This window comes from Gobius niger (assembly GCF_951799975.1).
Source record: "Gobius niger genome assembly, chromosome: 12".
In the NCBI taxonomy this organism is placed as follows: Eukaryota; Metazoa; Chordata; class Actinopteri; order Gobiiformes; family Gobiidae; genus Gobius; species Gobius niger.
In genome coordinates this window covers 10,314,052-10,340,212 of record NC_136863.1, presented here as the reverse complement: position 1 = coordinate 10,340,212, position 26,161 = coordinate 10,314,052, and the positions used below count along the sequence as shown (strand labels likewise).

General features: G+C 41.0%; 2 protein-coding genes across 3 annotated transcripts; one reads left to right on the top strand and one right to left on the bottom strand.

Moving 5' to 3' along the window:
* The first annotated feature begins 5,820 nt into the window (after nucleotides 1-5,820).
* On the top strand, nucleotides 5,821-13,731 carry bnip2 (BCL2 interacting protein 2). 2 transcript variants are annotated; one of them, XM_079568036.1, is made up of 11 exons: nucleotides 5,821-6,676; nucleotides 7,943-8,038; nucleotides 8,125-8,189; nucleotides 8,348-8,524; nucleotides 9,897-10,079; nucleotides 10,208-10,310; nucleotides 10,387-10,518; nucleotides 10,619-10,705; nucleotides 10,785-10,883; nucleotides 11,397-11,432; nucleotides 12,629-13,731. In XM_079568036.1, exons 1-11 carry the CDS (start codon nucleotides 6,342-6,344, stop codon nucleotides 12,684-12,686), a joined length of 1,371 nt encoding a protein of 456 aa, XP_079424162.1. In that variant the 5' UTR covers nucleotides 5,821-6,341; the 3' UTR covers nucleotides 12,687-13,731. The 2 variants fall into 2 exon arrangements, with proteins under 2 accessions (XP_079424162.1, XP_079424163.1); XM_079568037.1 differs by lacking the exon at nucleotides 11,397-11,432 and having other exon boundaries at nucleotides 5,822-6,676; nucleotides 12,629-13,729.
* A 1,162-nt stretch (nucleotides 13,732-14,893) lies between these two features.
* Nucleotides 14,894-25,809, bottom strand: LOC306971626 (uncharacterized protein). The gene is made up of 16 exons (XM_079567963.1): nucleotides 25,477-25,809; nucleotides 24,498-24,701; nucleotides 24,185-24,253; nucleotides 24,034-24,076; nucleotides 21,802-21,947; nucleotides 21,097-21,291; nucleotides 20,480-20,566; nucleotides 20,213-20,411; nucleotides 19,429-19,652; nucleotides 19,075-19,317; nucleotides 18,758-18,997; nucleotides 17,005-17,200; nucleotides 16,625-16,830; nucleotides 16,397-16,497; nucleotides 15,882-16,053; nucleotides 14,894-15,310 (listed from the first exon to the last, which is right to left on the bottom strand). The coding sequence occupies exons 1-16, from the start codon at nucleotides 25,652-25,654 to the stop codon at nucleotides 14,964-14,966; spliced, it is 2,850 nt and encodes a 949-aa protein (XP_079424089.1). The 5' UTR covers nucleotides 25,655-25,809; the 3' UTR covers nucleotides 14,894-14,963.
* Nucleotides 25,810-26,161: the final 352 nt, after the last annotated feature.

Genomic DNA, 26,161 nt, shown 5'->3' with positions numbered 1-26,161 from the left:
CGGCAACAGCGCAAGGAAAAAAGATCCGTTTAGATCAGTTTTGTAGGTTTTAGCTTTCAAATGAGGCGTTACACTGGCTGTAAGCTCCTGTCGAGAAGATTTTAGATTTGGGTAAAGCTGAACTGGAGAAAATGCACTCGGTCAAGGCGGAGGGTAAGAGGTTAACTACAGACTGCACATCTTATACACCAACCTCCAACTTGATCTGGCATGCTGCATTTTATTTGGGGGCATTTTTTTGTGTTCATACATTTGAATGCACTTGGAACTCGAGTTACTTGAATTGTAATGACTAATATATTCCCATATTTTGTTTCAGTAATATGTTATACTCCTTAGTTTATGAAAAAGGTCATATCTTTCATCCTTCCTCACCTGGGAGGACCCTTCTCCAGATCCTGAGCTGTAGCTTCTGACTTATAGCTGAAGGAAGAGCTATTCAACTCTATCCGAAAGGTCTGGAAATCGTATCTGGGACCCTCCTGCTGACTGCTTTGCTAATGTGTCTCTGCCATCCTTCTTTTTGGTCAGGATGTTATACCAATGGACATGTGCAAGTAAACATGACACGCCGGATTGTAACCATGGCCTTATTTGCATCCATTGTCCCCTATTTGCATCCACAAACGGTTGAACAGTCTTTCCCAGAAGATACAACAACAGTCAAAGCTCCTTTTTATTAAACGAGAATTATCATCCACACACTCTTTGCACAATATGTGACGTAAAGGGACATTACTTTATGCAATTCTTCTCCACCACTCATAAATTCAGGAGCTTTTTTTCTGTCTGCTTGGTATATTTTACTCATGGAATCCATCAGCTTTATTCTCTTCCAGGCCCTCCTGAATCCCGAGCAGTCGCCGGCCGGCTCAGCTGCGTGTGCGCCGCGGCGTCTCGAAGGAGCTGTAATTTCATGAGGAAAAGTCTGCGCGTGTGCTGCGAGGTTAAAGAGTGGCTGACAAGTGAAGGCAACCACAGCGGAATGCATTAATTAGCCCGGGCTGAAAGCATATTTATCAAAGGATAGGCCATATGGGGGGGGAGCGCGCCACGGATCAGGTTAAGAAGAAAGGCCAGGTACAAGCGTGTGTTAATACATGAAATATGCATGTAAAAGGATTATCGGGAGGTACTGGCCGCAATGGTCTGACAGTGGGGAAGGCCTTCTTCATACCAGGATGATTAAAAGGTCGGGACCTCTGACCGGGTTCAACGCGGCATTTTAAAACATTCTCCTACAGCCAATATTTGTGCAGAAAAGGAGACTGTTCACATTCATTATGGGTATTAAGATTACGGCGGATTCAACAGAGGCACAGCTGGTGTGTGAGCGCACAGTTTCAACACCTGCAATAACAGACACACAAATGTTTCAGCAACAGCAATGGTGGTAAGTCAATGAGATTATACACTGGTTTATTAGAGAGGGAAAACATGTAGAGGCTGCCATCTTATTGTGAGGATTTGGCATGGTGTTTCATTGTTGTGACATTTTGATTTTGACTCGTCACTGATCTAAAAAACGTGCTTTTTATTTATCCAAACCCTTAAAATGCAACCTCTGACAGACACTGGAGGCACAGTGGGTGAAGTGTTTTGCACAACGACGCAACAACAAAGATAAAGGATCAATCCCCTGACTTTTGGACCAGCAAACAAAATCTACTATTGCATCAAATATGATTGCTGATATTGCATTGTTCATGATTGACTTTGAGTTGTAGTGATCAGGACTATGATAATAAAACATCTTTGCTCTTGTAATAATCACATGGCTGAGATAAAGTTCATGGCTCAGGACCAGAAATGACGGGAACCACTTAATGAACCACTTCATTCTAAATCCTCCTAAAAAGGGGAACACACACACACAACTCCATATGTGTTTTTGATAAGCAACATCACAAACATCTTAAAATTGGTGAACACTCATTCCTGAACAGTAGAAACGTCTTGGCCGAGTTTTATCTCACAGTACGTTGTGCTTTGTTCTTGTGTAATATTATTTTGGAGTAAACACTTTAGAATACGGCCCGGTAACTCCTAGGTATTTACTGTGGTACATCCCTGGTACATAGAGGTAATTACCAGGTACTTACTGTGATATGTGTAGGTGATTTCACTGGTACTTCATAGTGCACTGCAGTAGTAATACTTCAAGGGGTCGTTTTTATGTAATAACAGTACTAGATATATACAGGTAAGAAATGGGTACTTAGAATTGAACTGATATTGTTGCTTATGATTATGATGACTTAATAATAATAATAATAATTAAAAAAAAGAATCATTTTAATGACACATGAGTCTCTTTATTTTGATGACAGTGTTTTCCTTGTGCTTGAAACTGTTTTGAAATGGTAAGCTCTGTATTGCTACGGTCTTTTGTGTTACTTATTCCAGATACTAATAAAGCTTTCCTTTATATTACTTACTATTACTATTTTACTTTGTTTTATCAAACAATGCTGACTAAATCATACAAATCTTCTAGAAATTACCACTGAATGTATCTAGAAGTACTACATTTACTACCTATAAAAATTTCTGTTGTAGTATCCTTGAATTACCACAATAAGCACCATCGATGTACCACATTATTATTAGTAATTACCACTGTAAGTAGCATGGATTAACTGGCCTTTTTATCTATTAATAACCACTGTATGTACCTCGAAGTACCACTGTTATTACTTAAGATGTACCACATAATTACTAATTACCACTGTACCAAGTACCATGGACTTCTTCTAAAGTGGTTCCGTTTTCTGTGATTCATTTACATAAGATAAACCTCTTTACTATTATTGCACATTATCCTCTTCTCCTTTGATTGCACATTTCCCCGACTATTTGCACCCCCTGAGTGTTTCTTGAGAGCTGTGAATTTCCCCATTGTGAGATCAATAAAGTTCTATCTTATCATATCTTATTTCAAGTAATACAATCTTTTATTCCCATCCAATTCTTGCTCTGTATTCTTATGACAAATTCTAAATATCTGTGTTATTATAAGTTTTGTTTAAGCTATTACATCAGCTCTTCTCAGACATAAATCAGATGTTTGCACTAAAAAGGTTACTCAGTGCTCAAATGTTCACACCAGGATGTTTTTATTTTATTTGTATTTTCTTCAACTTGACTTGAGTATTATTTTGGAGTAAATATTTGGGTTTGTGTACTCTCCTCACCTCTGGACAAACGCCGTGTCAATAACAAAGCGCCCTCGTCATGTGTGTGACTGATGGCTCGGGCTCGGGCGTCTGTGCCGCGGCTCACTCACTCCTGCTCATGTGGATCATTAATTCATTGTGTGTGCTCGCCGCGGTCTCAGAGGCGTCTTTGAGATAATTGTTCTCATCGACTTGAATAATTATTTGTTTGCTGATTTAATTATTCGCACATTTAGAAAACAAATGAACAAACCAGTTTTGTTATGTTGCCGCCTTACAGGACGTTGATCAAATTTGAGGTTGTGATTGATACGTTTACCTTATTCAGCAGATTGCCCCATGGGAAATGGAAATAATAGCTGCTTTCATTTACTGTGAATGATGATACGCGCTGGAGCTGGGTTCCTTTATGCTTTCTTTGAGCGTCATAGGTCAGGAAAGCATGACTGACCTGCACAATATGTAGGGAAAATGATTGCTAAATTTTGCTAAATCGCTCTTACTAATTTCTGTTCAATTAAAAGACAGAGTAAGCTTTTTGTGTTTTACATCAAACTGCATCAAAATAAGAAAGTACAGAATGAGAAAATGCAAATTAGAAACAAAACAAGGCTAAAATGATACTAAATTAGGAAAATCATGACTTTAAGTTGCCATGCATTTTAGTTTTTGGCTGCGTTAATAAAAATATGTTTAAATCACAGTCAGATGAGCTCAGAGGTTTAGCATTATACAGTATAGCTCGTGGTTTCTTGTGATATTTTGTCAACTGATAATGTTATCATGATAATTTGGTGATTTATTGCTCTGCTCTTTGTGGCCTCCATATTATATAAAACATTATTTGGGCATATGGCAATGTAAAACACATTGTACATCATTTAGGCTGGTTTAGAAGCCCATAGGATTTAGAAAATGTTGAGTCCAAAATGTATCACCATTTATTGAAATCCCAGAGTTTTTTTTTATTTTGTTGCTGACGTCACTATGATACTGTTACTGATTATTAAAATAGAAGAACCCATGCTTTTTACCAGTTTAATTGTGACTTCTGTTTGAGCTCTCACTTGTGTTTGAGAGCTATGAGCCGAGTCAAATGATCAGACCTTTTTAAGCACGGGCTCGTATTCATCATGCCCTTTAAATGTTTGGCTCATTTGTTTCCATTAAATATTTCATCTTGCCTTAAATATTCATTTAACTTCCTCTTTAAATTTTTCACCAGTTTCTTTGTGGTTGCGTCTCCCTGCCTCCCTTTTAGGCTTTGCAATCATGAATAATTATTCATCAACAGGCAGAAAGAGAGCACATAAAACATGCAGACGGCTGCCTTCCTTTTTGTCTTTTCTCATTAGTGATATACTCGCAGTGCCTAAACACTTCCCGGAGCCCACATATGGAAATATGGAAATAGTCGGAGGATCTTGCTAATGACTGTGCCTCACAGAAGCAGGAGGATCATGTGAGCTCTGAGCATGTGCCCAGGAATTGGCCCTGGAATCTGTATCACACTTTACATGAACGCACAAATATACTGGGATAGTTTATGTGACCCTTTAAAAAAAGAAATGCAGTCTTTCTTCTGGATCTAAATAACTGATCTGTGAAGGTGAGGATGAACACATTACGTTACACACTAATACGTTATTTCTTTGTCATCGTACCAAGAGGATAACAGCAGCACAACAGCAATACAAATTCATGCAAATTAAAATAAATAATAAGAACTTCATAAAAAAATATAGTCAAAATTGTGATTTCCTTGATGAACATAAAATATTCTAACATTAAAATTAAAATGTACATTTGTCCGAATAGTAATAGTTTATAAGCAAACATCTCATGATAAGAAGAAGATAAGTTTGAGAGGAGTCATTTTATTGGGAGATTAATGATATGAATTAGGGCAAGAGAAAAGTACTAGATTTTCAAACGCGGATAAATTGTGCTTCCCCTAGAGATTTGCTGCCATCTAGTGGCAAAAAGAGGCAGTTGAGTTTTAGACTTTTTAATGACTGGACAAATAAATAACTAAACTAGTACTACTACTAGTTTCATTTATATAACATTTATTTTCTATAGGCTCTATGAATAAACCGACATTTTGCTTCAACTTGGACTGAATATATAGGCTGAAACGGAAAATGTGAAATACTTAAAAGCTGGGAATGACTGTTCCTGTTCAAACTATGAAATTTGTAGTTTTGACCCCAACTTGTTCTCGTTCTCACAATCTCTCCTGCACATTCGAATTGTTCAAGCAAATTAATGATATGCACGTTTCACGCCCGTGTACTGCTTTGAGCAGTGGCAAAGTGAAGCAATGGGACCCACCTCCACAATAAATTGCTCTAATTTAGTTTCTCCTGAAAACACTATACACTGTATCTTCCATCGCTCAATAAAAAACGTGCATGTATGTATGCCTCCATGTATCTATTATTATTATTATTAGTATTATTATTATTATTATTATTATTATTATTATTATTATTATTATTATTATTATTATTATTATTATTATTATTATTATTATTATTATTATTATATCTGTTAAAAACGTATGCCCTCATGCTGTGCGTAGCATGGGCCTGCAGCGCCCTCTGCCGGCGGCGAGGCTGTAGCACACCGGAAGCAAATTAAATCAGAAACAGTCCAGCGAACAACAAACTCCACCGTGCTGTAAAACTTTGACTGTGGTGTAAATATCTGTGCTTAGTGCTTTAATGGTGATCTAGTGTCCAATGCTTTAACTTTTCGGACACGTAATCCTAACATTTCCATAAAAAATGCGGTGAAGTTTGTACAAAGTTTGTGTAAGTGTTAGCTAATGCTAATGGGCGCTTGTAGCGTGACGGTAGCATTCTCCACAGAGGAAGGAAGGAAACTGAGCTGTGCTTATGCAGAGCTAGCACACTTTAGGGGCTTCGACTTCGAAGCAGGCGCCGTGACGCACTTTGGAAATGTGCAATAACTTTTTAAAGAAGCCATTGAATTAATTCGTTGTTATGACGTTCGTCAGTCCAAGTGATCTGCCAGCAGAGCTCAGAGTTAACCACAAACTTGGGTGGAACTTTTAGTATGCAGCTTTCTCGGGGATAGGTTTTCACCAAACGGGTTTTTCGGAAGATCTTTCAGTCTAAACATTGAAGCACGGGCCAACCCATGGCATCGGATGTAATTGAGAGTGAAGCAGTGCTGAAGGGAGGACCGACAACTGATAGGGCTGTGAACAATAGCGACTCCGATGCAGCAGTCACACCCAGGACAGCAGCAGCAGAGTGGGGAAACGCTCACCCGTCCAGCCCGTCCACCTCTGGAGTGTCCGGAGAAGGAGACGACGACCTGGAAGAATCACAGAGTGGCGACGTATCCACAGCTGATAATGGGCTAAGTTTAAACCAAACACAAGACACAGGGCCGAGCTGTGAGCAGACTGCGGAGAGAAGGCGCTCAACCCCGGTCAAACTTTCTCCAACGAACCCTGTGCCCGCGGGAAGGTGAAAAGACTTCATGTTCTTATGAGCTTGATCTGTTTCTGTTTGTAAAACACTGTACGTTCAGAAAGATGAAGAATGTTGTTTTCAGCTAAGCCCACATGAACCAGTTTAGTGACTGTTCTCGAGTTTTCTATTTTTAAACTTGTTTGACAGGTCGTTTATTGCAAACACCAGCCAAACTCGACCCCATCATGTGTGCCATTCTGTACATATGTATGAAGGAAAACCGGCTCTACTTTGTTTTGTTTAGCTCGTATCCTACTCTCCTATCATTTCTGCATGTGAATCAATAATGCAACAGAGAAAGCTCAGCTTTAGCACTGACTTTGAAATACTTTGAGGATTAGTTGTATACATAAGTATGCAGCTTGACTAATATCTTAGAAAATGTTCAGAAAATGTGAGCCTCCAGTCAGGTGCAAAAGTACAGCTGAGCTGGATTACCCCATCAAAGGCCTCTCTATACTGTACAGATATTGATATCATTACCAGCACAGAGTAAAATGTTTCTGATTTCAAAGTGTGCCAGAGGAGGTGATTAAACACCTTGTGTACACAAACCAAAGGTAAACCCTAAATCATTAGGGTTTACCTTTGTTATAAACGCATTATACAGTGTAGTAGTGATAATCATCTCTGATATATTACTATGCAAATGACCTCAAACGGCATGTTGCAGACTCTCATATCCAGTAAAAGTGAAGTATGTGTTGGTAAAACTAAGAGAAATAATGCAGTGGTGAACCATACATTCAAACCAGCCCTTTTTCACAGTCGTACTGTGTTATGGAATGTGACATGTTTATCGTCAACAGTATTTGCTACAAGGTATTGTTTACTGTAAAGATCAAAAGTAACGCCAAGTATTGCTACAGATTTTTTTAAAGTAATCGAGCATATTACTAATATTCATTCTTTTCCTCTTCTGTGGTTATGGGACACGGGAGATACCTCGTCTCCAGCGAGAAGTTCAAAGGCAGCTTGATAAATGCTTAATTTCTGATCAAACCTACAAATACACGGTTACATTTTTTCAAAAATGTACTTGGAAAGTGCAGCTTTTCTTAAGCTCCTTGACTCTTGCCGATTTACAAGTCACAAGCTCTCGCCGACAGATGAAAACTTCTATGGTATAATTGACTTGACACAGACTGATGATCTGTGCAAAATTCTGATCTGATTTAATCTTATTATATTTGTTAGTTATTATTAGTTGACCTTACGGTTGGAGTCTTGAACATAGTGCGTGACATGTTTGTTCTGCAGTCTGGAGCGCCAAGAGTCCATCTCCACAACAGAGGCACGTTTACGGATGGAAGGAGTGGAGCTGAAGGAGGAGTGGCAGGATGAGGACTTTCCACAGTACTGTGTTAATTACTTATTTATTTTTGCTCATTTTATTAACACAGTGAACGACTAATAGTACTTGCATATGTTTGTCATTTCAGTCCGCTTCCAGAGGAGGAGCTTGAAGATGAGCTCTTTGCTGGAACTTCAGGGGAGGGCGATCATGGTACGGAGCATCCGCTGTTCCTAACGTTAAAAAGCAGGCTGTGAAATTTGATTTGGTTTTATATATATTTTGAGAAGTACCTTTTGATTCAGTCTCTTATACTTCTTTAACAAATTAAAAATGTAATCAAACTTTCTGCCCCTCTGTATGTCCCGCAGGTTATGAGTTCGACCCGGGGACGAAGCTGAGGAAGAAGCTGGCAGCCCCAGACATCAGCCTGACCCTGGACCGCAGCGAGGGCTCCATCCTCTCTGACGAACTGGACGAGAGCACAGAGCTGGACCTGGACGCCATCGACACGCCCTCAGACAACAGCAACGAGTTCGAGTGGGAAGGTACGCCTTTCATCACCTCAGCAACGTGATACGGTTTATGTACAGGAAAGAACTAAAGCAAAGAACTGTCAACTAACCCTTATGCCTTAGAGATGGCTGTATTTATGGAGACCATTTTGCTTAAGACAGATCGATATGTTTCAGTGATCCATGCGATGACCCTCAGTTAAATATGTTTGGGTTGTATTGAATCATCCAACATAGAAGTTAATAGCAGACATTTTGTACGCAAGGATTATAGATATAAATTAAATGAGCGTGTATTAAAACCACAGTAGTTGTTAATAGGAATCAAACAGGAATTTAACAAGACCTCCTTCATGAAAATCTTCTATTTTTGTTAATTCTTGTTAAATCATATAGGTAACTGTTGCTGGACTATAGAAAGAACTATTATAGAAATAACAATGATGTTCGTGAGAATAGATGAAAAATAGGCAAGAGTCTGGATGTCATATACAGTAGAAGTATATTTACCATCAGTGTGGGACCTGGAGACATGAACTCATGACGTTGTTCCAGTCTGACCATTGAAGTCTGGCTATGCATCCACATGAAGAGGGATAAATCCGTTGTTCGTCATACTGATATGCATGCCAAAACATACAGTGTGCCTGAGAGCTAAAGTTATGGCTGTGCTACAGAGATGGTCCAAGCATACAGCATGACCCAATACGATAAATAGCCATTTAATGTTATGCTCTCACAGTTAAGATTCTTGTTTTCTTGTCTCTTACTAACCTTTGTTCATAGGGTCACAACAATGTGAGAATAAATAGGTGTTTTTGTGTCTTTTTTTTACACTGCTGCCATCATTTTGTCTTGGACGATATGTTCTGGGCCTGAAACAGGCTGCAGGTTTCTTCTTGTGGTAAGATGTGTCGAAGAGCTGCCCAACCAATCAACCCCTGCACCACAGAAATCTATGTGCCCGCCCTTTTATCCCAGTGGACTCCTGACAAATGTGCCCAGACAATTTATTCACTTTTGTGCATGTTGTTGATGTTTTGTTTTTTTAAATATCTAAATTATTTAGCCATCCACACACTCTCACTCACTTATCAATGAATGAAATGGATGGCCAATGCCCTTTATTGCATGAAAATGTTATTCCAATATTCCAGGCATACAGTAAATTGTTCACCGTGGTACATAAAAGACGATAAAGGAAATGAAATGTCTCAAAAAAAAAAATCTCAAATATGTAAAAACGGTGGCCTCTTCCTTTAATTAATATGCAGTCGATTCACCTGTATTCTGATTACTCCGACAATAATCGGACAGTTCCTGATTCCCTGCACCTCGCCTGCATGACGTGAAAATGCACAGTCCTCCAGAGTGCAGGATGTGAACTTGTGCTCTACTCTGCCAGACGACCTGCCCAAGCCCAAAGCCACGGAGCTGCTGGAGAAGGGAGTGGACTCTGTGCAGCAGCTAACGGCCTCAGAGGAGAGAGAGGAGGGGCGCAGGTGGAGGCTCTTCCGCATCGGGGATCAGGAGCACAAGGTGGACATGAAGGCCATCGAGCCCTACAAGAGGGTCATCAGCCACGGAGGTCTGTGCTTTTCCCTTCATGAGGCCTTGTGTTATGACCACAAATGCTCTCATTAAAGCTGGACAAAGAAAATATAACTGATATCAAGGAAAACCCAGCCAGTAACACATATTCTGTCTATTATCCAGGTTACTATGGCGACGGTCTGAACGCGGTCATCGTATTTGCGGTGTGCTTTATGCCTGAAAGCAATCAACCCAACTACAGATATATCATGGACAATTTATTCAAGTAAGTATCACATCATCAAAGTTAGTCTCTCTGTCTTAAATTTTAAAATGAGTTTCAAAACGTGTCTCTCTCGTAGATATGTCATTGGCACGCTGGAGCTTCTGGTGGCTGAGAATTACATGATAGTTTATTTGAATGGAGCCACGTCACGGAAAAAGATGCCGACTGTTGGCTGGCTCAGGAAGTGCTATCAGCAGATCGATAGGAGGTGAGTTAATTTTAATAGCGAAGGATTGATTAGCAGAGGAAAAATACTGCAGCCCTTTAAGATTATCGAAGTAATAAGACAAAGCCACCTTGTATTTCAGGTTAAGAAAGAACTTAAAGTCTCTGATAATAGTGCATCCATCATGGTTTATCCGCACACTGCTGGCCCTGACAAAGCCTTTTATAAGGTATGTCGATATACTTATGATTATTTCAAGATGTAATTCATCTGTGAGAAGTTGTTCATCCCTGACTTTCTTTTTGCAGCACCAAATTTACTCAGAAAATTCAGTTTGTCTTCAGCCTGTCGGATCTGGCAGAACTGGTTCCAATGGAATATGTGTCTATTCCAGATTGTATCAAAGAGTAAGTATTACTGCTGATGTTTTGTGAGAAAACATGCAAAGATAATTGACCTGTGTGTTATAATAATAAGGTACATGAAAGCTCTTGATTTGTTATGGCTGCGTTTTCTTCTCTCTTTTATCAAACTGGTGTCTTTGTTCTGGAGGCATTTTCGCCAGACTAGCAAAAACATATATGTATAATATCTTTGTGACTCTAGTTATATATGTGGCAAGAGAAATAGTGAATGTTGAAAGTTTGTGTCTACATTCCTGTCATGTTCTATCTGATTGACGTTTATCTATGTCAAGGGTAATACCAGATGTAATGTGCCTTAAAATCACTCTTAGCTTGTGACCCTTCTTGCATTTATTGAACACATTTGTATATTACTAATGAACAATCAGTTTATTATTGGAGCCACATTTTCTTTTCTTTTTTGCTGTGAATTGGAAAAATGTGGACGGTTCACATACTTTTTTCTTGCGCCTGTATATCTTCGCTTTAACTTCCTCTTACTGCCTCCTCCTTAAGGTTTGACCAGGAAAAAAATAAGAAAAGTCGTAAAAGGTATAAGCACTTTTCCTGGATTTACGAGCGTCTAAATGTTTGACTAACAAATGGATGCACAGAGCACTTTCTCACTTCAGTAGGATCTACACACGCTCCTACAAATGTGTGAAACATTTGTAACAACGTTGTTCATTTTAAAGACTCTAACTTTGCCAGCCATTCCCTGCTTTTCAATTGAGTCATAGATTTGACTTGGCTGGCCAGGCTACTAAATGAATGCTTTGTCACTGGTGTGTTGGGAATCCATAGAGTGTAGTGGCTTCACGAAAGCACACTCATTTCCTCTCCACTTGGCTGGCACTCGTTTGCTAACGGCACACTTTGCTTACGGCACACTTTCACTTGAATGCTTAAAACAATATGAGCAGCATTTTATGTTATAGAGATACTAACACTTGCTACTCATTAAATGCCTGCAGTTGATATTAACGCAAATGCTGTGTGAGATGTGGCTGTGTTTGCTGAAAGGTCAGGTGATAACTTCCTATTAGGGATGTTATATTTCTGATTTCATCTTATCAGGAACAGGCCACCGTTTTTTCATACTGAGATGTTCTTACCTGAGCTTATACGAGTTGATGCGTACCTGTCTGGTCTTTGTGCGTGCCCGTGGAACAGCTTTGTCACTTCTAACTTCGCCCCGTTTGGAGCTATAGGAATATACTGGGAGAGGCCAAATGCTAACAACATCTTTGGTCTTTTTGCGTGACTGAGGGCACACAGTTCTTCCGTACTGTGATATGTTCTTACCTGAGCTTAGACGAGTTGATACGTATGTGCGTGCCCGTGGAAGAGCTTGGTAGCTTCCAACTTCACCCTCGTTTGAAGCTATAGGAATATGCGGTTAGAGGCCAAATGCTAACAACTTCTTTGGCCGTTTTGCATGACTGAGGGCACACATAAACACCAGACAGGTAAGTATCAACTCGTCTAAGCTCAGGTAAGAACATATCTCAGTATGTGGCCTGTTCCTTTAATTGTGACTTGTTCCACAATGATAATACTATTATTTTAAATGAAAAGAAACAGTGTTACAGTAGATTATTCTGTACATGTATCCCCACTTTGACTGTGAGCTGCTCTAGTTTGGGTATAGCTAATAGATGACCAAACCCTGAATAAATGTAGTAGAAACGTCCTTTTTGTTATTATTGTAGTTTGCCGTAATAATTGAATCGTTTGAATTGTTGCAGAGTGGACCAGGAGATGCACGGCAAAGTGGAGGTTGCGACTGCTGCAACTCCTGAGTGAGGCTGTACTGCAGAACGAGGAGCACTACATGAAGAATGTCTATACTCTCAGCTTAAGAGACACATGACTGGAACACTGTTGCCTGTTTCACTGGGAGATCGCCCCCAGATCGCTGGCTCTACCGATCTTAATCCTTTTTCTGCTGGAATCATGTTGAATATTTTTGGATGTCTCCCTGTTACTCACACTTTCTTCAAGACACTGTTACTGGTGGATGCATGTTCTGCTTTGCAAATGTCTATTTATCTACAAGAGACGACATAGGAGAAAATTTAATATATTTTATGATGATTTTAAGCCTTTTGAGACATTTTCATGAAGCACACTTTCACAGTTCACTATTGGTGTCCTGTTGGAACATGTTTGGGACAAGAAGTTATTTTTGAACCCTCACTGGAACTGCACTCTCCCCTGTGGAGGGAACACTCGGAGAGACAACTCCATGTGCTTTTACTCAAGTAAAGTCTGTCTTTCACTCTCTGATGGCGCAGTTTGCTTTTTTTAAGAAGTTAATTTTCAAAAGAGGGTGTTTGACTCTACACAGATTATCCTTGTCGAAAGGTAGGACTTTTAGTGATGCCGTGTAATCAATGAATCAATCGAGTTTATATCTATAGCACTTTACAACTACACTTGGCAGACCAAAGTGCGCTCCACAAAAACAAAAGATCACTGGTAAAAGTATCTGCAAAATATAACAAACCATACGGCAACCATACAACATTGCAGTTTCAATATATCTGCAGTTAGTACAAACTGAATTGATTCCCTCTGTTTTGTAACGTTTTTAAATTAGTCAGCGCAGTCAGACAAGTATTGACAATGAAGCAAAGTAGATGTAACTCACATTTTTTAGTCCTTATTCAGCTCTCACTAATCCTTTCATGCCTGAACAAGCTTAAGAAGACCAGGGGTCGTGCATGTAATTGAGTAACTTCATGAGGTAACCCTACTTTTTGGAACATTTTAGTTCTACTTCAGTGAAATTATGTTGAAGTCATGAGTCATTATTTTGGTTATGACAGCTCACACACATTTAATTAGTAAATGTGCAGAATACAATCTTTTAAGCCACTAAAATTCTGCAAACAACCCAGACCCCCCCGCCCCCCCTGTAAAAACTAATGGTCACTTCATTAATATTAAAGACACAAAAGAAAATCTGTGGATTTAAATGGATGATTGTTTTTCTTTTTTTTTTTTAGCTCAGTTCACAAATGTGTTGTTTGTACCAAAAACATTTTTTTTATTAAATGCCCCCCCCCAGCGCCTCACAACCCTATGATGGGGAAATAGCAATGTACAGCAGCTCATATCATGCATAATACAGGACTGCAGAATCATTTCAGAGAGTCCATGATTGATCTATGTTCTAAGATCATTGATAAATGTTAGACATCACAACATTGACTTAGAGATATCCTTATACTCCTCAAACTGAAAACCTTAAAAAATTGCACTGACAGTGGCTATTTTCACCATGGTCAATAAAATCAGATAACTGGTGTAATCAGATAAACCAAAAATCACATCTGAGGCATTTACATTCACTCCAAGGATATTGCATCTTCGACATTTGGTTCTGTTGCATGACAGTTCAGTGGTCACTGCACAGGTCGAGTAAGTCAGAAGGTGCAGGGTTCAAGCCCACTTTAATGTGTGGCACTTTCTTTAGCAATTGTAGTGATCTCAAAATTAGCTTTATCGTTTGTTCTAAGGATTTTTTGGGGAAAGACATTCAGCAAATTAGCCGGGACTTGAACTCACAACGCGGAGGACGGAACATCGTTCTGCTAAATGAGCATCAGCAAACTGATACAAATTTCTGATTTATTTTATAACTTAAATTAATTATTTTATTCTAATTTTCATAGGCACATGTGTGAAAGATTACATTAATATCATTTTAAATATATCATATATAAACGTAGCATAGATAGTGAAAGTGTCTTGAAGATCTATATCCAGTCTGATTCTCAGAAATTAAATAGTAAAGAAAAAGGCATGCTTTAATCAGTTCCCAGTTTTCTGTACAGTACGCTTGCAATTACTATCCATCCTCTGCTGTTGTGCTGCTTCTTGTGTTTCAACGTTCATTGCACATCTGTATAAAAGAATCCTAAATTAAAAGAAGTGGTAAATGAGTTGTTACTGGAGCACTTTTGAACTGGTATGTCGAACTGAGGGGAACAGGCCAAAACATTCACTGTAACATAAAAATACACAAAAAATGAAAAAGAGAAAAGGAAATATGTTCATCCAATATGGGAAATGAGTCTAAAGTTCCTCTGGCTCATGGATGAAGCTGTAGCGCCTGTACACGCAGCCTCCTCGGCTGGTGTAGATCACATCCACCTCGTCTCCGCTGTCCGGCTCTGGGACTCCGTGGGGCATGGCGGTGGTGGTGCTCCCGCTCAGCCTCTCATAGCTAGTATGTCTCCAGCACATTTTCCTCCTGGAGTGAGCCCGGTACAGCATTACCCCTCCACAGACCAGGAGCAGGGCGAGGAGCAGGCACAGAGGCAGGGCAGCTGAGGTGTGCTTCAGAGCCCTGGAGGCCGAGCTTAAGTCTGCCTCCCCCTGGTCTGCACCCAGCCTGGGCAGCGGAGCCTCCACACACAGGGCTGGAGGGGAACAGGCTTGGTGTTACTTACATTGCATGACAGGTTTAGACCACTCATAACAATCTTGCTAACAGGAAATTCACCCACTTTCCTTAGATTGACATGTATTATCATTTTACTTCTGCATTGGGAATTGGCGGCAGGATACATTATAATTCCAAAACTTATAATGCAATACTGTGTGTGTTTTTAACAGCATCTGAAAGCCAATTAGCCAAAGAAAGTCAAATACAAGGAGAAAATTCAAGTCATTTTTGGGGGTTAATGTCTTTAACTCTTAAGTATTAGTAGCTCTTTGATGATTTTGTAATGTAAAAGTAGCTCACCAGGTTAAAAGGGTGGAGAAACTTGCATTAGAAGAACATAAAACATACATACATTGATATATATGCATTAAATTACATCATTGTGAGACACTACAGCCCAAGTTCATCTTATCTAAACAACAATGACAGCTACTTTGACAGCGATATGGTGCATGATGCTTTTTGGAACAGCGATAGTACAAACATCTGCATCCTCCTCATTCCCTGTTTGTTTAAACTTGATGTACTGGGTTTGGCTTATTTACCTGTGCGTCTGTCACACACACAGCAGCCCGTGGTGTTGCCGCTGTTATGGCAGCAGGGGGCGCAGCGGTCCTCCACGGCGTGCAGGCCGGAGTGGACGGGGCAGGTCACACACTGCTGCGGGCTGGGACCGAAGCAGTACTGGCAGGAGCTGTGGCATGGCTCGCAGCTCTCCTGCAGTGAGCAAACACAATATGTATGTATATGTCCAAGTCACGACTCAAATAATAATGCAAATTTCAACATTGACTTATTGATGTTTATCCACAACCCACTGTATATTCGGTCCACTATTAAATCACGATCGATCAGATTAAAACCACTTCTCTACAAGATATTATATTCCCTTTCACTGCACATTTTCATATTCATCATAAGCTATTCTGTTTGATGGCTTCTTTTAGTCAGAGTAGTTGAAACAATCTTCTCATTTCTCTTATTATAAACTTTCAATGGATTCTCCAAAGAACCATTTCATCTGAGCTCTGAAGTGTATATTATGATGCCTTTTACACACCTGATCTGAGTAATGTGTCCCCCCTTCACAGCGAGGGAAGCAGATTTTGTCCTTCAGAGTGCTTCCATGATCACATGTCAGGCAGGACTGAGGCGAGGCATCTGCAAACACAAAGAAGCTCTGTAAGGCCAGTCTTTATATTAAATGCATCATCTGAATCACTTGTCGATTCAGATTTGTTTTCCACACATAGATTTCAGCATAATAATCCTATGTCATGCCACATACCTGAGCAGGTCTGGCAGCTGATGTGGCATTGCTTGCACACTTGTTCGCTCTGGTAGAAGCGTTGAGGGCAGCGCTCCACACACAGGTTAGTTCCTTGTATCTCCAGCAGAGGGGGGGCACAGACCCGGCAAGAGTCTGGACCAGGCCCGGAGCACATGACGCAGGAGTGATGGCACTTCACACACCGAGAGCTTTCATTGTAGTACCTGTGGACATATGTGTGTTAATATACAGCTGCAATAAGACTTTTATTATTCCTTTTGGCTGCTTACTCTTTAGTAACTCTATGAATCCATTAAGATGCAACAGTTAAATGTGCAATATAGTATTATATTTGTATAAGTTCATTTTTGACTTTAAAAGCACAGTTTCCCTCTCACCCTGTGGGACAGTGGCTGACGCAGAGGTGCAGGAGGCGCAGGTATCCCGGAGCACAGGTCTGGCAGTCTTTAGCCGATGCTTGAGTGCAGGAGGAGCAGACGGGGTCACAGGGCAGACAGAAGCCCAGCTGTTGTCCAGCAACATCCTGTGTGGAGCTGTACGTCCCGAGAGGACATTCAGGAACACACGTACTATCTGAAAGAACACATTCACCTAAATATAATCAACAAAATTCCCTGAGCTTATATTTTTCAGGAAGCAGGAGGCATCTGACGGCTGCATTTGATACAGTGGACCACGCAATTCTCCTCTCACGGCTTGAACACTGGGTGGGAATTCGTGGCTCAGCCTTGCAGTGGTTCAAGTCATATTTGACTGACAGATGCTTCCGTGTAAATTTCGGTGCATGCGTTTCCTCTCAGGCCCCTTTGTCATGTGGGGTACCACAAGGATCAATACTTGGCCCTTTATTGTTTTCCTTGTACATGCTCCCACTTGGTTCCATTCTGAGAAAACATGGCATGACTTTTCACTGTTATGCTGATGACAGTCAAATCTATATGCCTTTAAAGAAGGGTGATCCACATGCTGCCAGGCCCCTTTTCGACTGCATCAGCGATTTCAAAGCATGGATGGCCCTTAACTTTTTATGCCTAAATCAGGACAAAACTGAAGTCATGGTTTTTGACCCTAGTGGCCCAAATTGCACCCCTCCTGACCTTGGCTTTTTGTCGGATTTTGTCAAGCCGGTTGTTTCCAATTTGAGTGTAAGAGTGGATCCCGAACTCAAATTTGAGAAACAAATCAACGCAGTCGTTAAGTCCAGTTTTTTCCACTAGAGAAAACTGGCGAAATTGAAGTCCATTTTATCAAGGCAGCATTTTGAGACTGTAATACATGCCTTTGTAACGACCAGATTGGATTACTGTAACGGCCTTTATGCTGGTGTGAGCCAGGGGGCGCTCTCTCGACTGCAGCTCGTTCAGAACGCTGCAGCTCGGCTTTTAACAGGGACACGGAAACATGACCATATCTCACCGGTTTTAGCTTCTCTCCATTGGCTCCCAGTCAGATTTAGAGTTGATTTCAAAATTCTTCTCTTTACTTTTAAAAGTCTGAATGGCCTCGCCCCCTCCTATCTGTCTGACCTGATTCAGCCTTACGCCCCCTCTCGTGCTCTCAGGTCAGCGGATCAGCTGCAACTGGTTGTCCCAAAAACCAAGCGCAAACTTCGGGGAGATCGGGCCTTCTCTGTTGCTGGCCCGCGGCTGTGGAACCAGCTGCCATTAGAGATTAGACAGGCCCAGTCCCTTCCTGTTTTTAAATCTCTCCTAAAAACGCACCTTTTTTCTCTGGCGTTTAACGCAAATTGATGTTGCTGCTGTTGTGTTGTACTTTTTACCTCATATTTTTTACTGTAAATATTTGTATCTGTTTCTGTGTGCGGCACTTTGGCCAACTGTACAGTTTTTAAAGTGCTTTATAAATAAAGTTGGTATGGTATGGTATCAGTTTTACACATTCTGCCACTAGTCCAGACTCCCCCACTACCAATCTTCATGAGAGTGGCTTAACTCTCATTATTATTTCAATCATTACAATTTATTTTTAGCAAATCTGGAAGGGAATAGATTCTTGTTGTTGTAATTAATTGCCGTCTTTATGGAGTGGAATGGCACTAACATTTGTAATCTTCAGCTAAAATCCCTGTCACTGTGTTCGGTAAAAATGTAAAAACTGCAGTATTCTCACTGTGCAGGTAGTGGGGGGCAGCGCAGGTGGAGCAGAGCTGGGGCCCCTCACACGAGAGGCAGCCGCGGTGGCAGCTGGAGCAGGTGAACTGGTTGTGGTGCAGGTACGTCCCTTCAGGGCATTGAGCGTCCCCGGTCACACCACACAGGAGGGAGCTGGGATCCAGCACCAGCCCCCGCTCACATTCAGTGCAGTGGTGAGGCTCGGGGCCCCGGCAGCTCGCACAGGTCTGATGACACTCTGCACACATCGAATATACGTTTTACAGTAAAGGGTATTGTATACAAAGATTTGCTGGAGCTTCGATGTTGTTGCACCTTGACACTCGTTGGCAGTAGTCTGGTAGTATGTTCCAGCGGGGCACTCTCTGAAACAGGTGCCTTTGTAAAGCATAGGGCTGACAGAGGAGCAGGTGTCGCAGTCGTCCCCCAAGGGCCCGGAGCAAGAGCCACATGTGGGGTGACACGGTCCACAGCGACCCTCCTCCATGTCCTCGAAGTAGCCCTCAGGACACCTGGCTCTGCACACTCCGTTCAGCATCAGGTAGAGGAAACTGCACTCTGAAACAGAACAAGAGCCCTTATACATTCCTGTGTAATACAGTTATACAGGGAATGGCAAACCGCATCTTTGGAGACATCATTATCTGGAAGCGGTGACCCGTAACTTACTGAAGCAAGTGTGCAGGTCGGAGCAGACGTCGCAGTGGGCGGGGCAGTGTTTACACATCCCATCCTCGTCGGGGAACATCCTCTCCGAGCAGTTCAGTCTGCATGCCCTGTCCTCCAAAAAGTACCCCTCTGAGCAGGACAGGCACTGTGAGCTGCCCCCATCACACGTCTGACAGGGGCGCGCACAGGGGTCACACGCGCCCTCCTCAGACTCAAAGAAACCACTGAAACAGAACAGGCTTGGTCTAAAAGGGAAAGATAGACTCCCTCCGTGTTTGCAGGTATTCTTGACAAATATCAGCAGAGAAAATGATTGTGTTCATTGAAAATGTTGATCTTACGCCTAAGAAATTGGGAAAGAAGAATGTAGGGCTGCAATTGCAGGTCCAAGATCATCAACATTTGCAAAAACGCTGAAATATGAACTCCCAAAATTAATGCAAGAATATGGCCTACACTACAGAGTTTGCAGGTTTTATACATGATAAAACCACAGGAGATGTTGAATAAAGGAGTGACTAAATAATTGATCTTCTTGATTAACTAATTGCAACTATAACTATAACCTGTAATTGATAGGCTAATTAAAAAATAAAAAGTTGATGATTTGATAAATGTATCTGTATTCGCACTCTCAACTTCACATCAACATGGCTTGATTTAGGAGTCAAAAAATCATGAATTGCTACTTTGAAAGATTTTTGGGACAGAAACTTTCCTAAACGAAAGCAGACATTTATATCACTAATATTGGATGTGCATTACAAAAAGACCAAAGACTTACTCAGGGCATTCAGACCAGCACTTGCCCTGGTGGAGGAAGGGGGTATGCCCATGTTTGGAGCAGCTGACGCAGTTATCTGTGGAGCCGTCACAGACCTGACAGTTGGGAGAGCAGTTCTCACAAAGGCCGATGACTGGATTAGGGAAGGAGCCAGAGGGGCACTTGTCCACACAAGAGCCGTCCTGGTCCAAGAAGAGCCCTGACACAAAATTACTTTAGCGTTATAAAAAATAATGAAACTATCACTCACTAATAAATCAGGTTTACCTCTGTAGCAGGTGGAGCAGTCCAGGGACGTGGAGCCAAAACAGGTCATGCAGGAAATATCACAGACTGAACATGCACCAGCTCTCACTGAAAACACAAGAAGAAACATTGTCTGTCCGGTGTGGGGGAACAATAACATCAGCTGAAAATCTGTTCTGGTTCGCTCTTTTCCCATGTGGTCCAGCAGAGGGCACTAAAGCTTTTCAATAGAGATAAAGTGTGTTATATTGTTTCACAGCACAATAATGTTTCTAAAAGTGTAGCTCCTTTTGATGCTCAGGGCTTTCTTCTGTTTTCTCCCATTTGCTTTGACAACACATTATCTGCATAGATAGATATACATATTTATTTTTTCTTTAAATAAAGTGCTTTAAAATTGTCCTATGGCTTTGAACCCCTTTAGTTTTCATTTGGTTCTGGCTTTGGACAATTTTAGTCTTAGTTTATTTTGGATTTAGTTCTGATCTTCTTCTTGTAGTACACCTGTACATCCTAGTCATTTATGAGGCGGTACTTGGGATTAAAAGTTTCAGAACCACTGAATTAATAATTAGAACACACTTTCAATGGAATAGAGAGTGATTATACCTTTACATAAAAGTCTAGCATGTACTGACCATCAAAGTACTGTCCGAGAGGACAGCTGACCCCTGGACACTGCCCCCCAACAGGAGAGGCCCCTCCATGGCACTGGTCACAGTCTGAGGGCCCTGGGCCCCAACAGGATTGACAGGAGGAGTGACAGGGCTGACAGCGCCATCCGCTTTTGTCTTTGAAGGTCTGCACAGGGCACTGCTTCACACAGTTTCCTCCTGAAAGACAACAGAGGATGTGTTCATATATCACAGAGGTTTAAAGTAGATATGTACTGATGAGGATAACACAACACTCATAGTGTGTCATGCAGCAGATTCACTAAATAAACATCACTGAGGAAGAAGGGGGTTTGGGGCAAACTGCAGGAGCAACTCAGTTTCCAATTCCCAGGGCATCACTATGGTAACTTTAAACAAACCCAGTCTATGTGAAGAAGAGCTTCGACGGAGAATCCATTCTGTTGAGCAGTATCACTCCAATCCCTGTGACTTCATCATATCAGTGCACTCTGCCTGTGCGAAACACATTCTTCTCCCTGTCTATTTGCATTAAGTGTCATTTGCATATTTCCTGTGCGTGACTTAGAGCAGAGTTACCAAACAACTGAACAATCGTGCTTTTATTACTTACTGTGTAATTGATAGAAATGTATTTACAGAAAAACAAATAATTCACACTCAGCTACAACTTTAGTGGTGCCATGTAGATAATTGATGTAGCATTACCGTTGAGGAAGTATCCTGTCTGGCAGGCCAAGCACAGGCTGCTGCTGCTGCAGTCAGAGCAGGGAGTGGGACAGTTCACACACATCCTCCTCTCAGTGTCCGTGTAGGTGCGCTGGGGACAGTGCCTCCGACACTTGAGCCTGAAACTACAAGCAGCATTTACTCATGTCTGTGACTCGATTCAAATAATCTCTACCGTTGAACTTGAAGCACATTGTTCGACATTATAACATGAATGAGAAATGTGTGAAAGCTGTCGAGTAGTATTTTTTGTCGGATCAAAGGTTCTTCGTACACCAGTTAAGGCCCATTGTATAAGATTTACAGCTTATTGTTGTTTATTTCCATCTTTCAGATCACGTGTCAGAATGTGGGTTATCCAAGTGCAGCTGCAGCCAAAATCCTGTGTTCGTCGCACAGTGAAAACCCCCCTAATCTTTATTAATGCCCAAATGGAGGCTAACCGTTTGGCAGTAGCGCATGGTGCCATGTAACATTTTTCAATCTCTTGTCTCTGATACTGGCACCGGGACATGTTTTTGATATTCAAATGCACAAATGACTATCTATATCAGAGATTCTCAAATTTTCCCACCAACTACCAACGGATTAGACCAAAAACAAGTCATAAAATCCTAAATTATGACTAAAGTGGGTGTACATAGATCTAACTCAAGAAAAAATTGAACTTCAATGCACTACAAGAATTATAATTGATCTTGACTGAACCATGGAACAGAACAGACAAATAAAGTTGAATATATTTGAGCAAAAGTGTGGAGTAGTTTTGTTCATTTTTTGTGCTGGGATTTCCAAATAACTCTGGCATTGTCTCAGGACGTGCCTGGCACAGTATTTATACTTGGTACTGAATAGAAAAGCGTTTGATAAGGTTTAAAGGAATGTGAGGCGCTCAGAGGCATCGACTCCTGTATGGGCCTCGGCAAAGATTATTTGAAAGATGAATGCAACAACAACAACAACAAAAAACGAATTAGTGACACTCTGTGGTTGAAAACATCAAAGTGAGTATTTGTATTGAACCTGGAAAAGGCACATTAATATCCCAGCATGCACTGCTCCACAGCACTCCCTACTGCATTGTCCTCACTGGAGCACACAGGACACGCCCAGCAGAGACAGGCGACCTCAGCAGCCACAGAGATAAAACTGAATGAATCTACCTTTTCCCTTTGTATTATGACTTTGGCTGTAAGATATGAGGAATACAATGCCATATTCCATATTATTGCGATATTTTGATAAACCATTTCAATACAGTATGTTCAAATCGGAAACAAAATGCTTTCTTAATCAAAAACATGTCTATCTGCACTAACATGGGTGCATCATCAACCAGAGAAAACTAAAAAACCTTCAGGTCACAAGAGCATTCGCTTCAGTTGACTTCATCCATGGTGGACGACTCTCCACCAATAACCTGTAACATGGGTAAACAATCCGCAAGGCGATAGTGATATAACATTTAAAGCAATAATTTAAAGCGAATAATACAGCTGCAAGAGCCAAACTGCATTTGTCACCCATCATAGCGATCTGCGTTTCTCCTGGAGACAGTAAACGCATCAGGGGTCAGAGGTATGTTAAAGACCCTCTGTAAACACTAGAGTGACTGCAGACATTCCTGCAAACATCAGTTTTAAGTGGAAAAGGAGGGTAAATAATGAGGAAAAAATTAGCATTGAATTATTCGTTTTGCACAAATTAGGAGATAAATGTCAGCAAATACCAAACATCCATCATCTTCATCCATCAACTTTTTAATCAAACCCAAAGGAATATTCCTACGGCGTTCTAATGCTCCGGTGTAAACAGCATAATTGTAAATATGTGTGAGTAAGACTTAGGTGTAAGATTAAAGGAACGTTACAGGGAATTACAATCAATAAAAATCACAGTGGGATTATCAAGGGAAGCATGATAATCATGGAAGCGGTTCATTAATTTTGCACTAACATTTCACAGCAAGCAAAAGCATGCATTTTGAATATAAAAGTATATTTGAATATAAAAGTGTCATAATTTGTGAATATTCAAATAATATTATCCTGGTCCGACATATCCTCTACTTTATAAAATAAACAAATAAACAAACCGAGGAGAGGCCAGGCAATGAACACAACGATCAATGTGAGAGTAAAAGAAAAGATGATGATGACAATGATGCATACAATATTACAATACTATTCAATAATAGAGGGTAACACTTACAGAAAGTAGCCTGCAGTGCAGCTGACGCAGATGGCTCGATTTTCTGTGTGTGAAGAATGTAGATAATGACAAGTTTAAAATGTTTATGTAAAGTAATGTTCTGAGCTTTAACACGATTTACACTTTGATTTTGTTGAGTTGAAAGACTGACCTGTGGCGCATGTTTTACAGCCGACTTCACAGCCCACACACTCCCCGGTGTCTGGGTCATGAACTTGGCCTGGCACATGAACGCAGAAACATCAAATTATTCTGACCAAGAACCACTGCAAGAGTTACAAACCTACAGTATTTTGTCCTGAAATAACACTGATTAAAGGCTGAGATAAAACATCCATTTCCAAGAACTTGTTTGAGGTCTAAGCTCAGGGTTTGCAGGTTTTGTGCAAAGACCCCACAGACAATCTACTCAAATCTTTGGGGCAGGTCATCTGTGAAGCTGAATCACTGCAGGTGTGCAGTACCTATGTCACAGGAGGCTGTTTGGCAGCGTCCATTGTGTAGCTTGAAGTTGTCCTGGCACTTGGCACAGATACTGGCGTCGGTGCACAGCTCACAGTTGTTGAGACAATGCAGGCAAGCAGACACTCCTCTGTCGGGGTACAGGCCCCGGGGGCAGTGAGGCACACAGCGACCCATGTATAAGAACCGCTCCACACCATCCTCATCTGAGAGAACATCAACACACTGTTAGAACTGTCTGTCGATGCTTTAAAGGCACAGTAACGCTACACTTATATGCCATGATTGTTCACACAGATGATGTGGGCAATATGAAAACATCCACACCACTGTATCCTATTGCAAAAAGAAATAATTGAGCTACTGATTCACATTTCATCACATTACAGTTCTTATATGGCCATTATGTTCTTGGACAAAACACTTGGGGAGTGAATAAAGTGAAGCCCAGTAAAGTAAAGCCATAATCATTATTCCTTGATCTCATTGCTCACTCTTTCCTTGGTAACTTATGCATTAAGCTCTCTAACTCAATGCTTATGGTTAGTTGGTGAAACTCAGAGAAATGCAGCAGGTTGTGCAGCCTAGGGCCATATTTCCTCCTGTCCTTTAGTTAACAAAGGCTCCATTGGAAATGATCAGATTACACCCAAACCCAGTGTTTCTCATCCACCACACTGCTGCCTTTATGAAGCTGACTCAAAGTCATTCTTCAAAAATATCTAACCTGCAGAGGGCTGTTCCTTTAATACATAAGCTTTTGGGCCATGAAGTAGAACATTAGCCTGTATACTAATGTTATTGCAATGTACTGGTTGGATATTCATAGTTGAACAATTGCCAAACTCAATCCCCTTAAAATAAGAGGTTTACTTAATTAACTACCCAAAAAAGTATCAAGAAACTACGTGTTTGTTTGAATCAACAACTTCACCAGTCTTTTACAGCAGTCGATCATACAAATAGGAAGTTTTTACTCACCAACTCCGCAGACAGTGCACTGGAAAAGCTCGTGTCCGCTGCACTCGGAGCAGGTTGGATGGCAGAGGACGCACTGGTCTCTCAGTAAAAACTGCCCACTTGGACAAACTAATGACGACGATTTACAAACCACAAATCCCAACAACAGGTACAGCGAGGTGTGCGCAGAGAAACCCATGACTGTGTCCGGAGGAGAGTTCTTCTGACCCGGCCTGCCTTCGGAGACGCGGCAGGTGGACTCCGTGCTGGCACAGGTGTACGCGCTGGGGAGGTGGAGGAGCAGTCTGGGGCTTGGAAGCTCACTGACTCCAGACCAGCAAGTGGCCAGCTCAGTTTACACACGGCAGTGAGCGTGCACATACGAGTGTGTATTTTTGCTTTAATAAAAAAAGAAGGAAAAGAGATATTACACTGATGATTAATAATACTAGTAAAATAAAATAAATGAGCGTGCACAGAGTTTGTATTTTTGCTTTAATAATAATAAAAAATATAAATGTTTAATTTATTTATTTTTTATTATTTTTAATGCGTGCACCTCTTTCCGCACACCAGCAATAAACTTTTGACTATTTCTAAGTTACTGGCCTGAAATAATTAACTTATTCATCAATGTCTTGGCAAAACACGTCAAATTAAAGCTCACGCGGGATCTACGGAGAACTTTGATTTGGCAACACATGAA

Bases quoted from the DNA above. Each gene is read 5' to 3' on its own strand.
- bnip2 (XM_079568036.1), top strand. From the start codon at position 6,342: ATGGCATCGGATGTAATTGAGAGTGAAGCAGTGCTGAAGGGAGGACCG. The intron at 8,190-8,347 runs GTACGGAGCATC...TATGTCCCGCAG, and splicing joins TTCAGGGGAGGGCGATCATG to GTTATGAGTTCGACCCGGGG. The intron at 11,433-12,628 runs GTATAAGCACTT...GAATTGTTGCAG, and splicing joins AATAAGAAAAGTCGTAAAAG to AGTGGACCAGGAGATGCACG.
- LOC306971626 (XM_079567963.1), bottom strand. From the start codon at position 25,654: ATGGGTTTCTCTGCGCACACCTCGCTGTACCTGTTGTTGGGATTTGTG. The intron at 21,292-21,801 runs GTAATGCTACAT...GTTGTCTTTCAG, and splicing joins GACAGGATACTTCCTCAACG to GAGGAAACTGTGTGAAGCAG. The intron at 18,998-19,074 runs GTGCAACAACAT...CGATGTGTGCAG, and splicing joins TACTGCCAACGAGTGTCAAG to AGTGTCATCAGACCTGTGCG.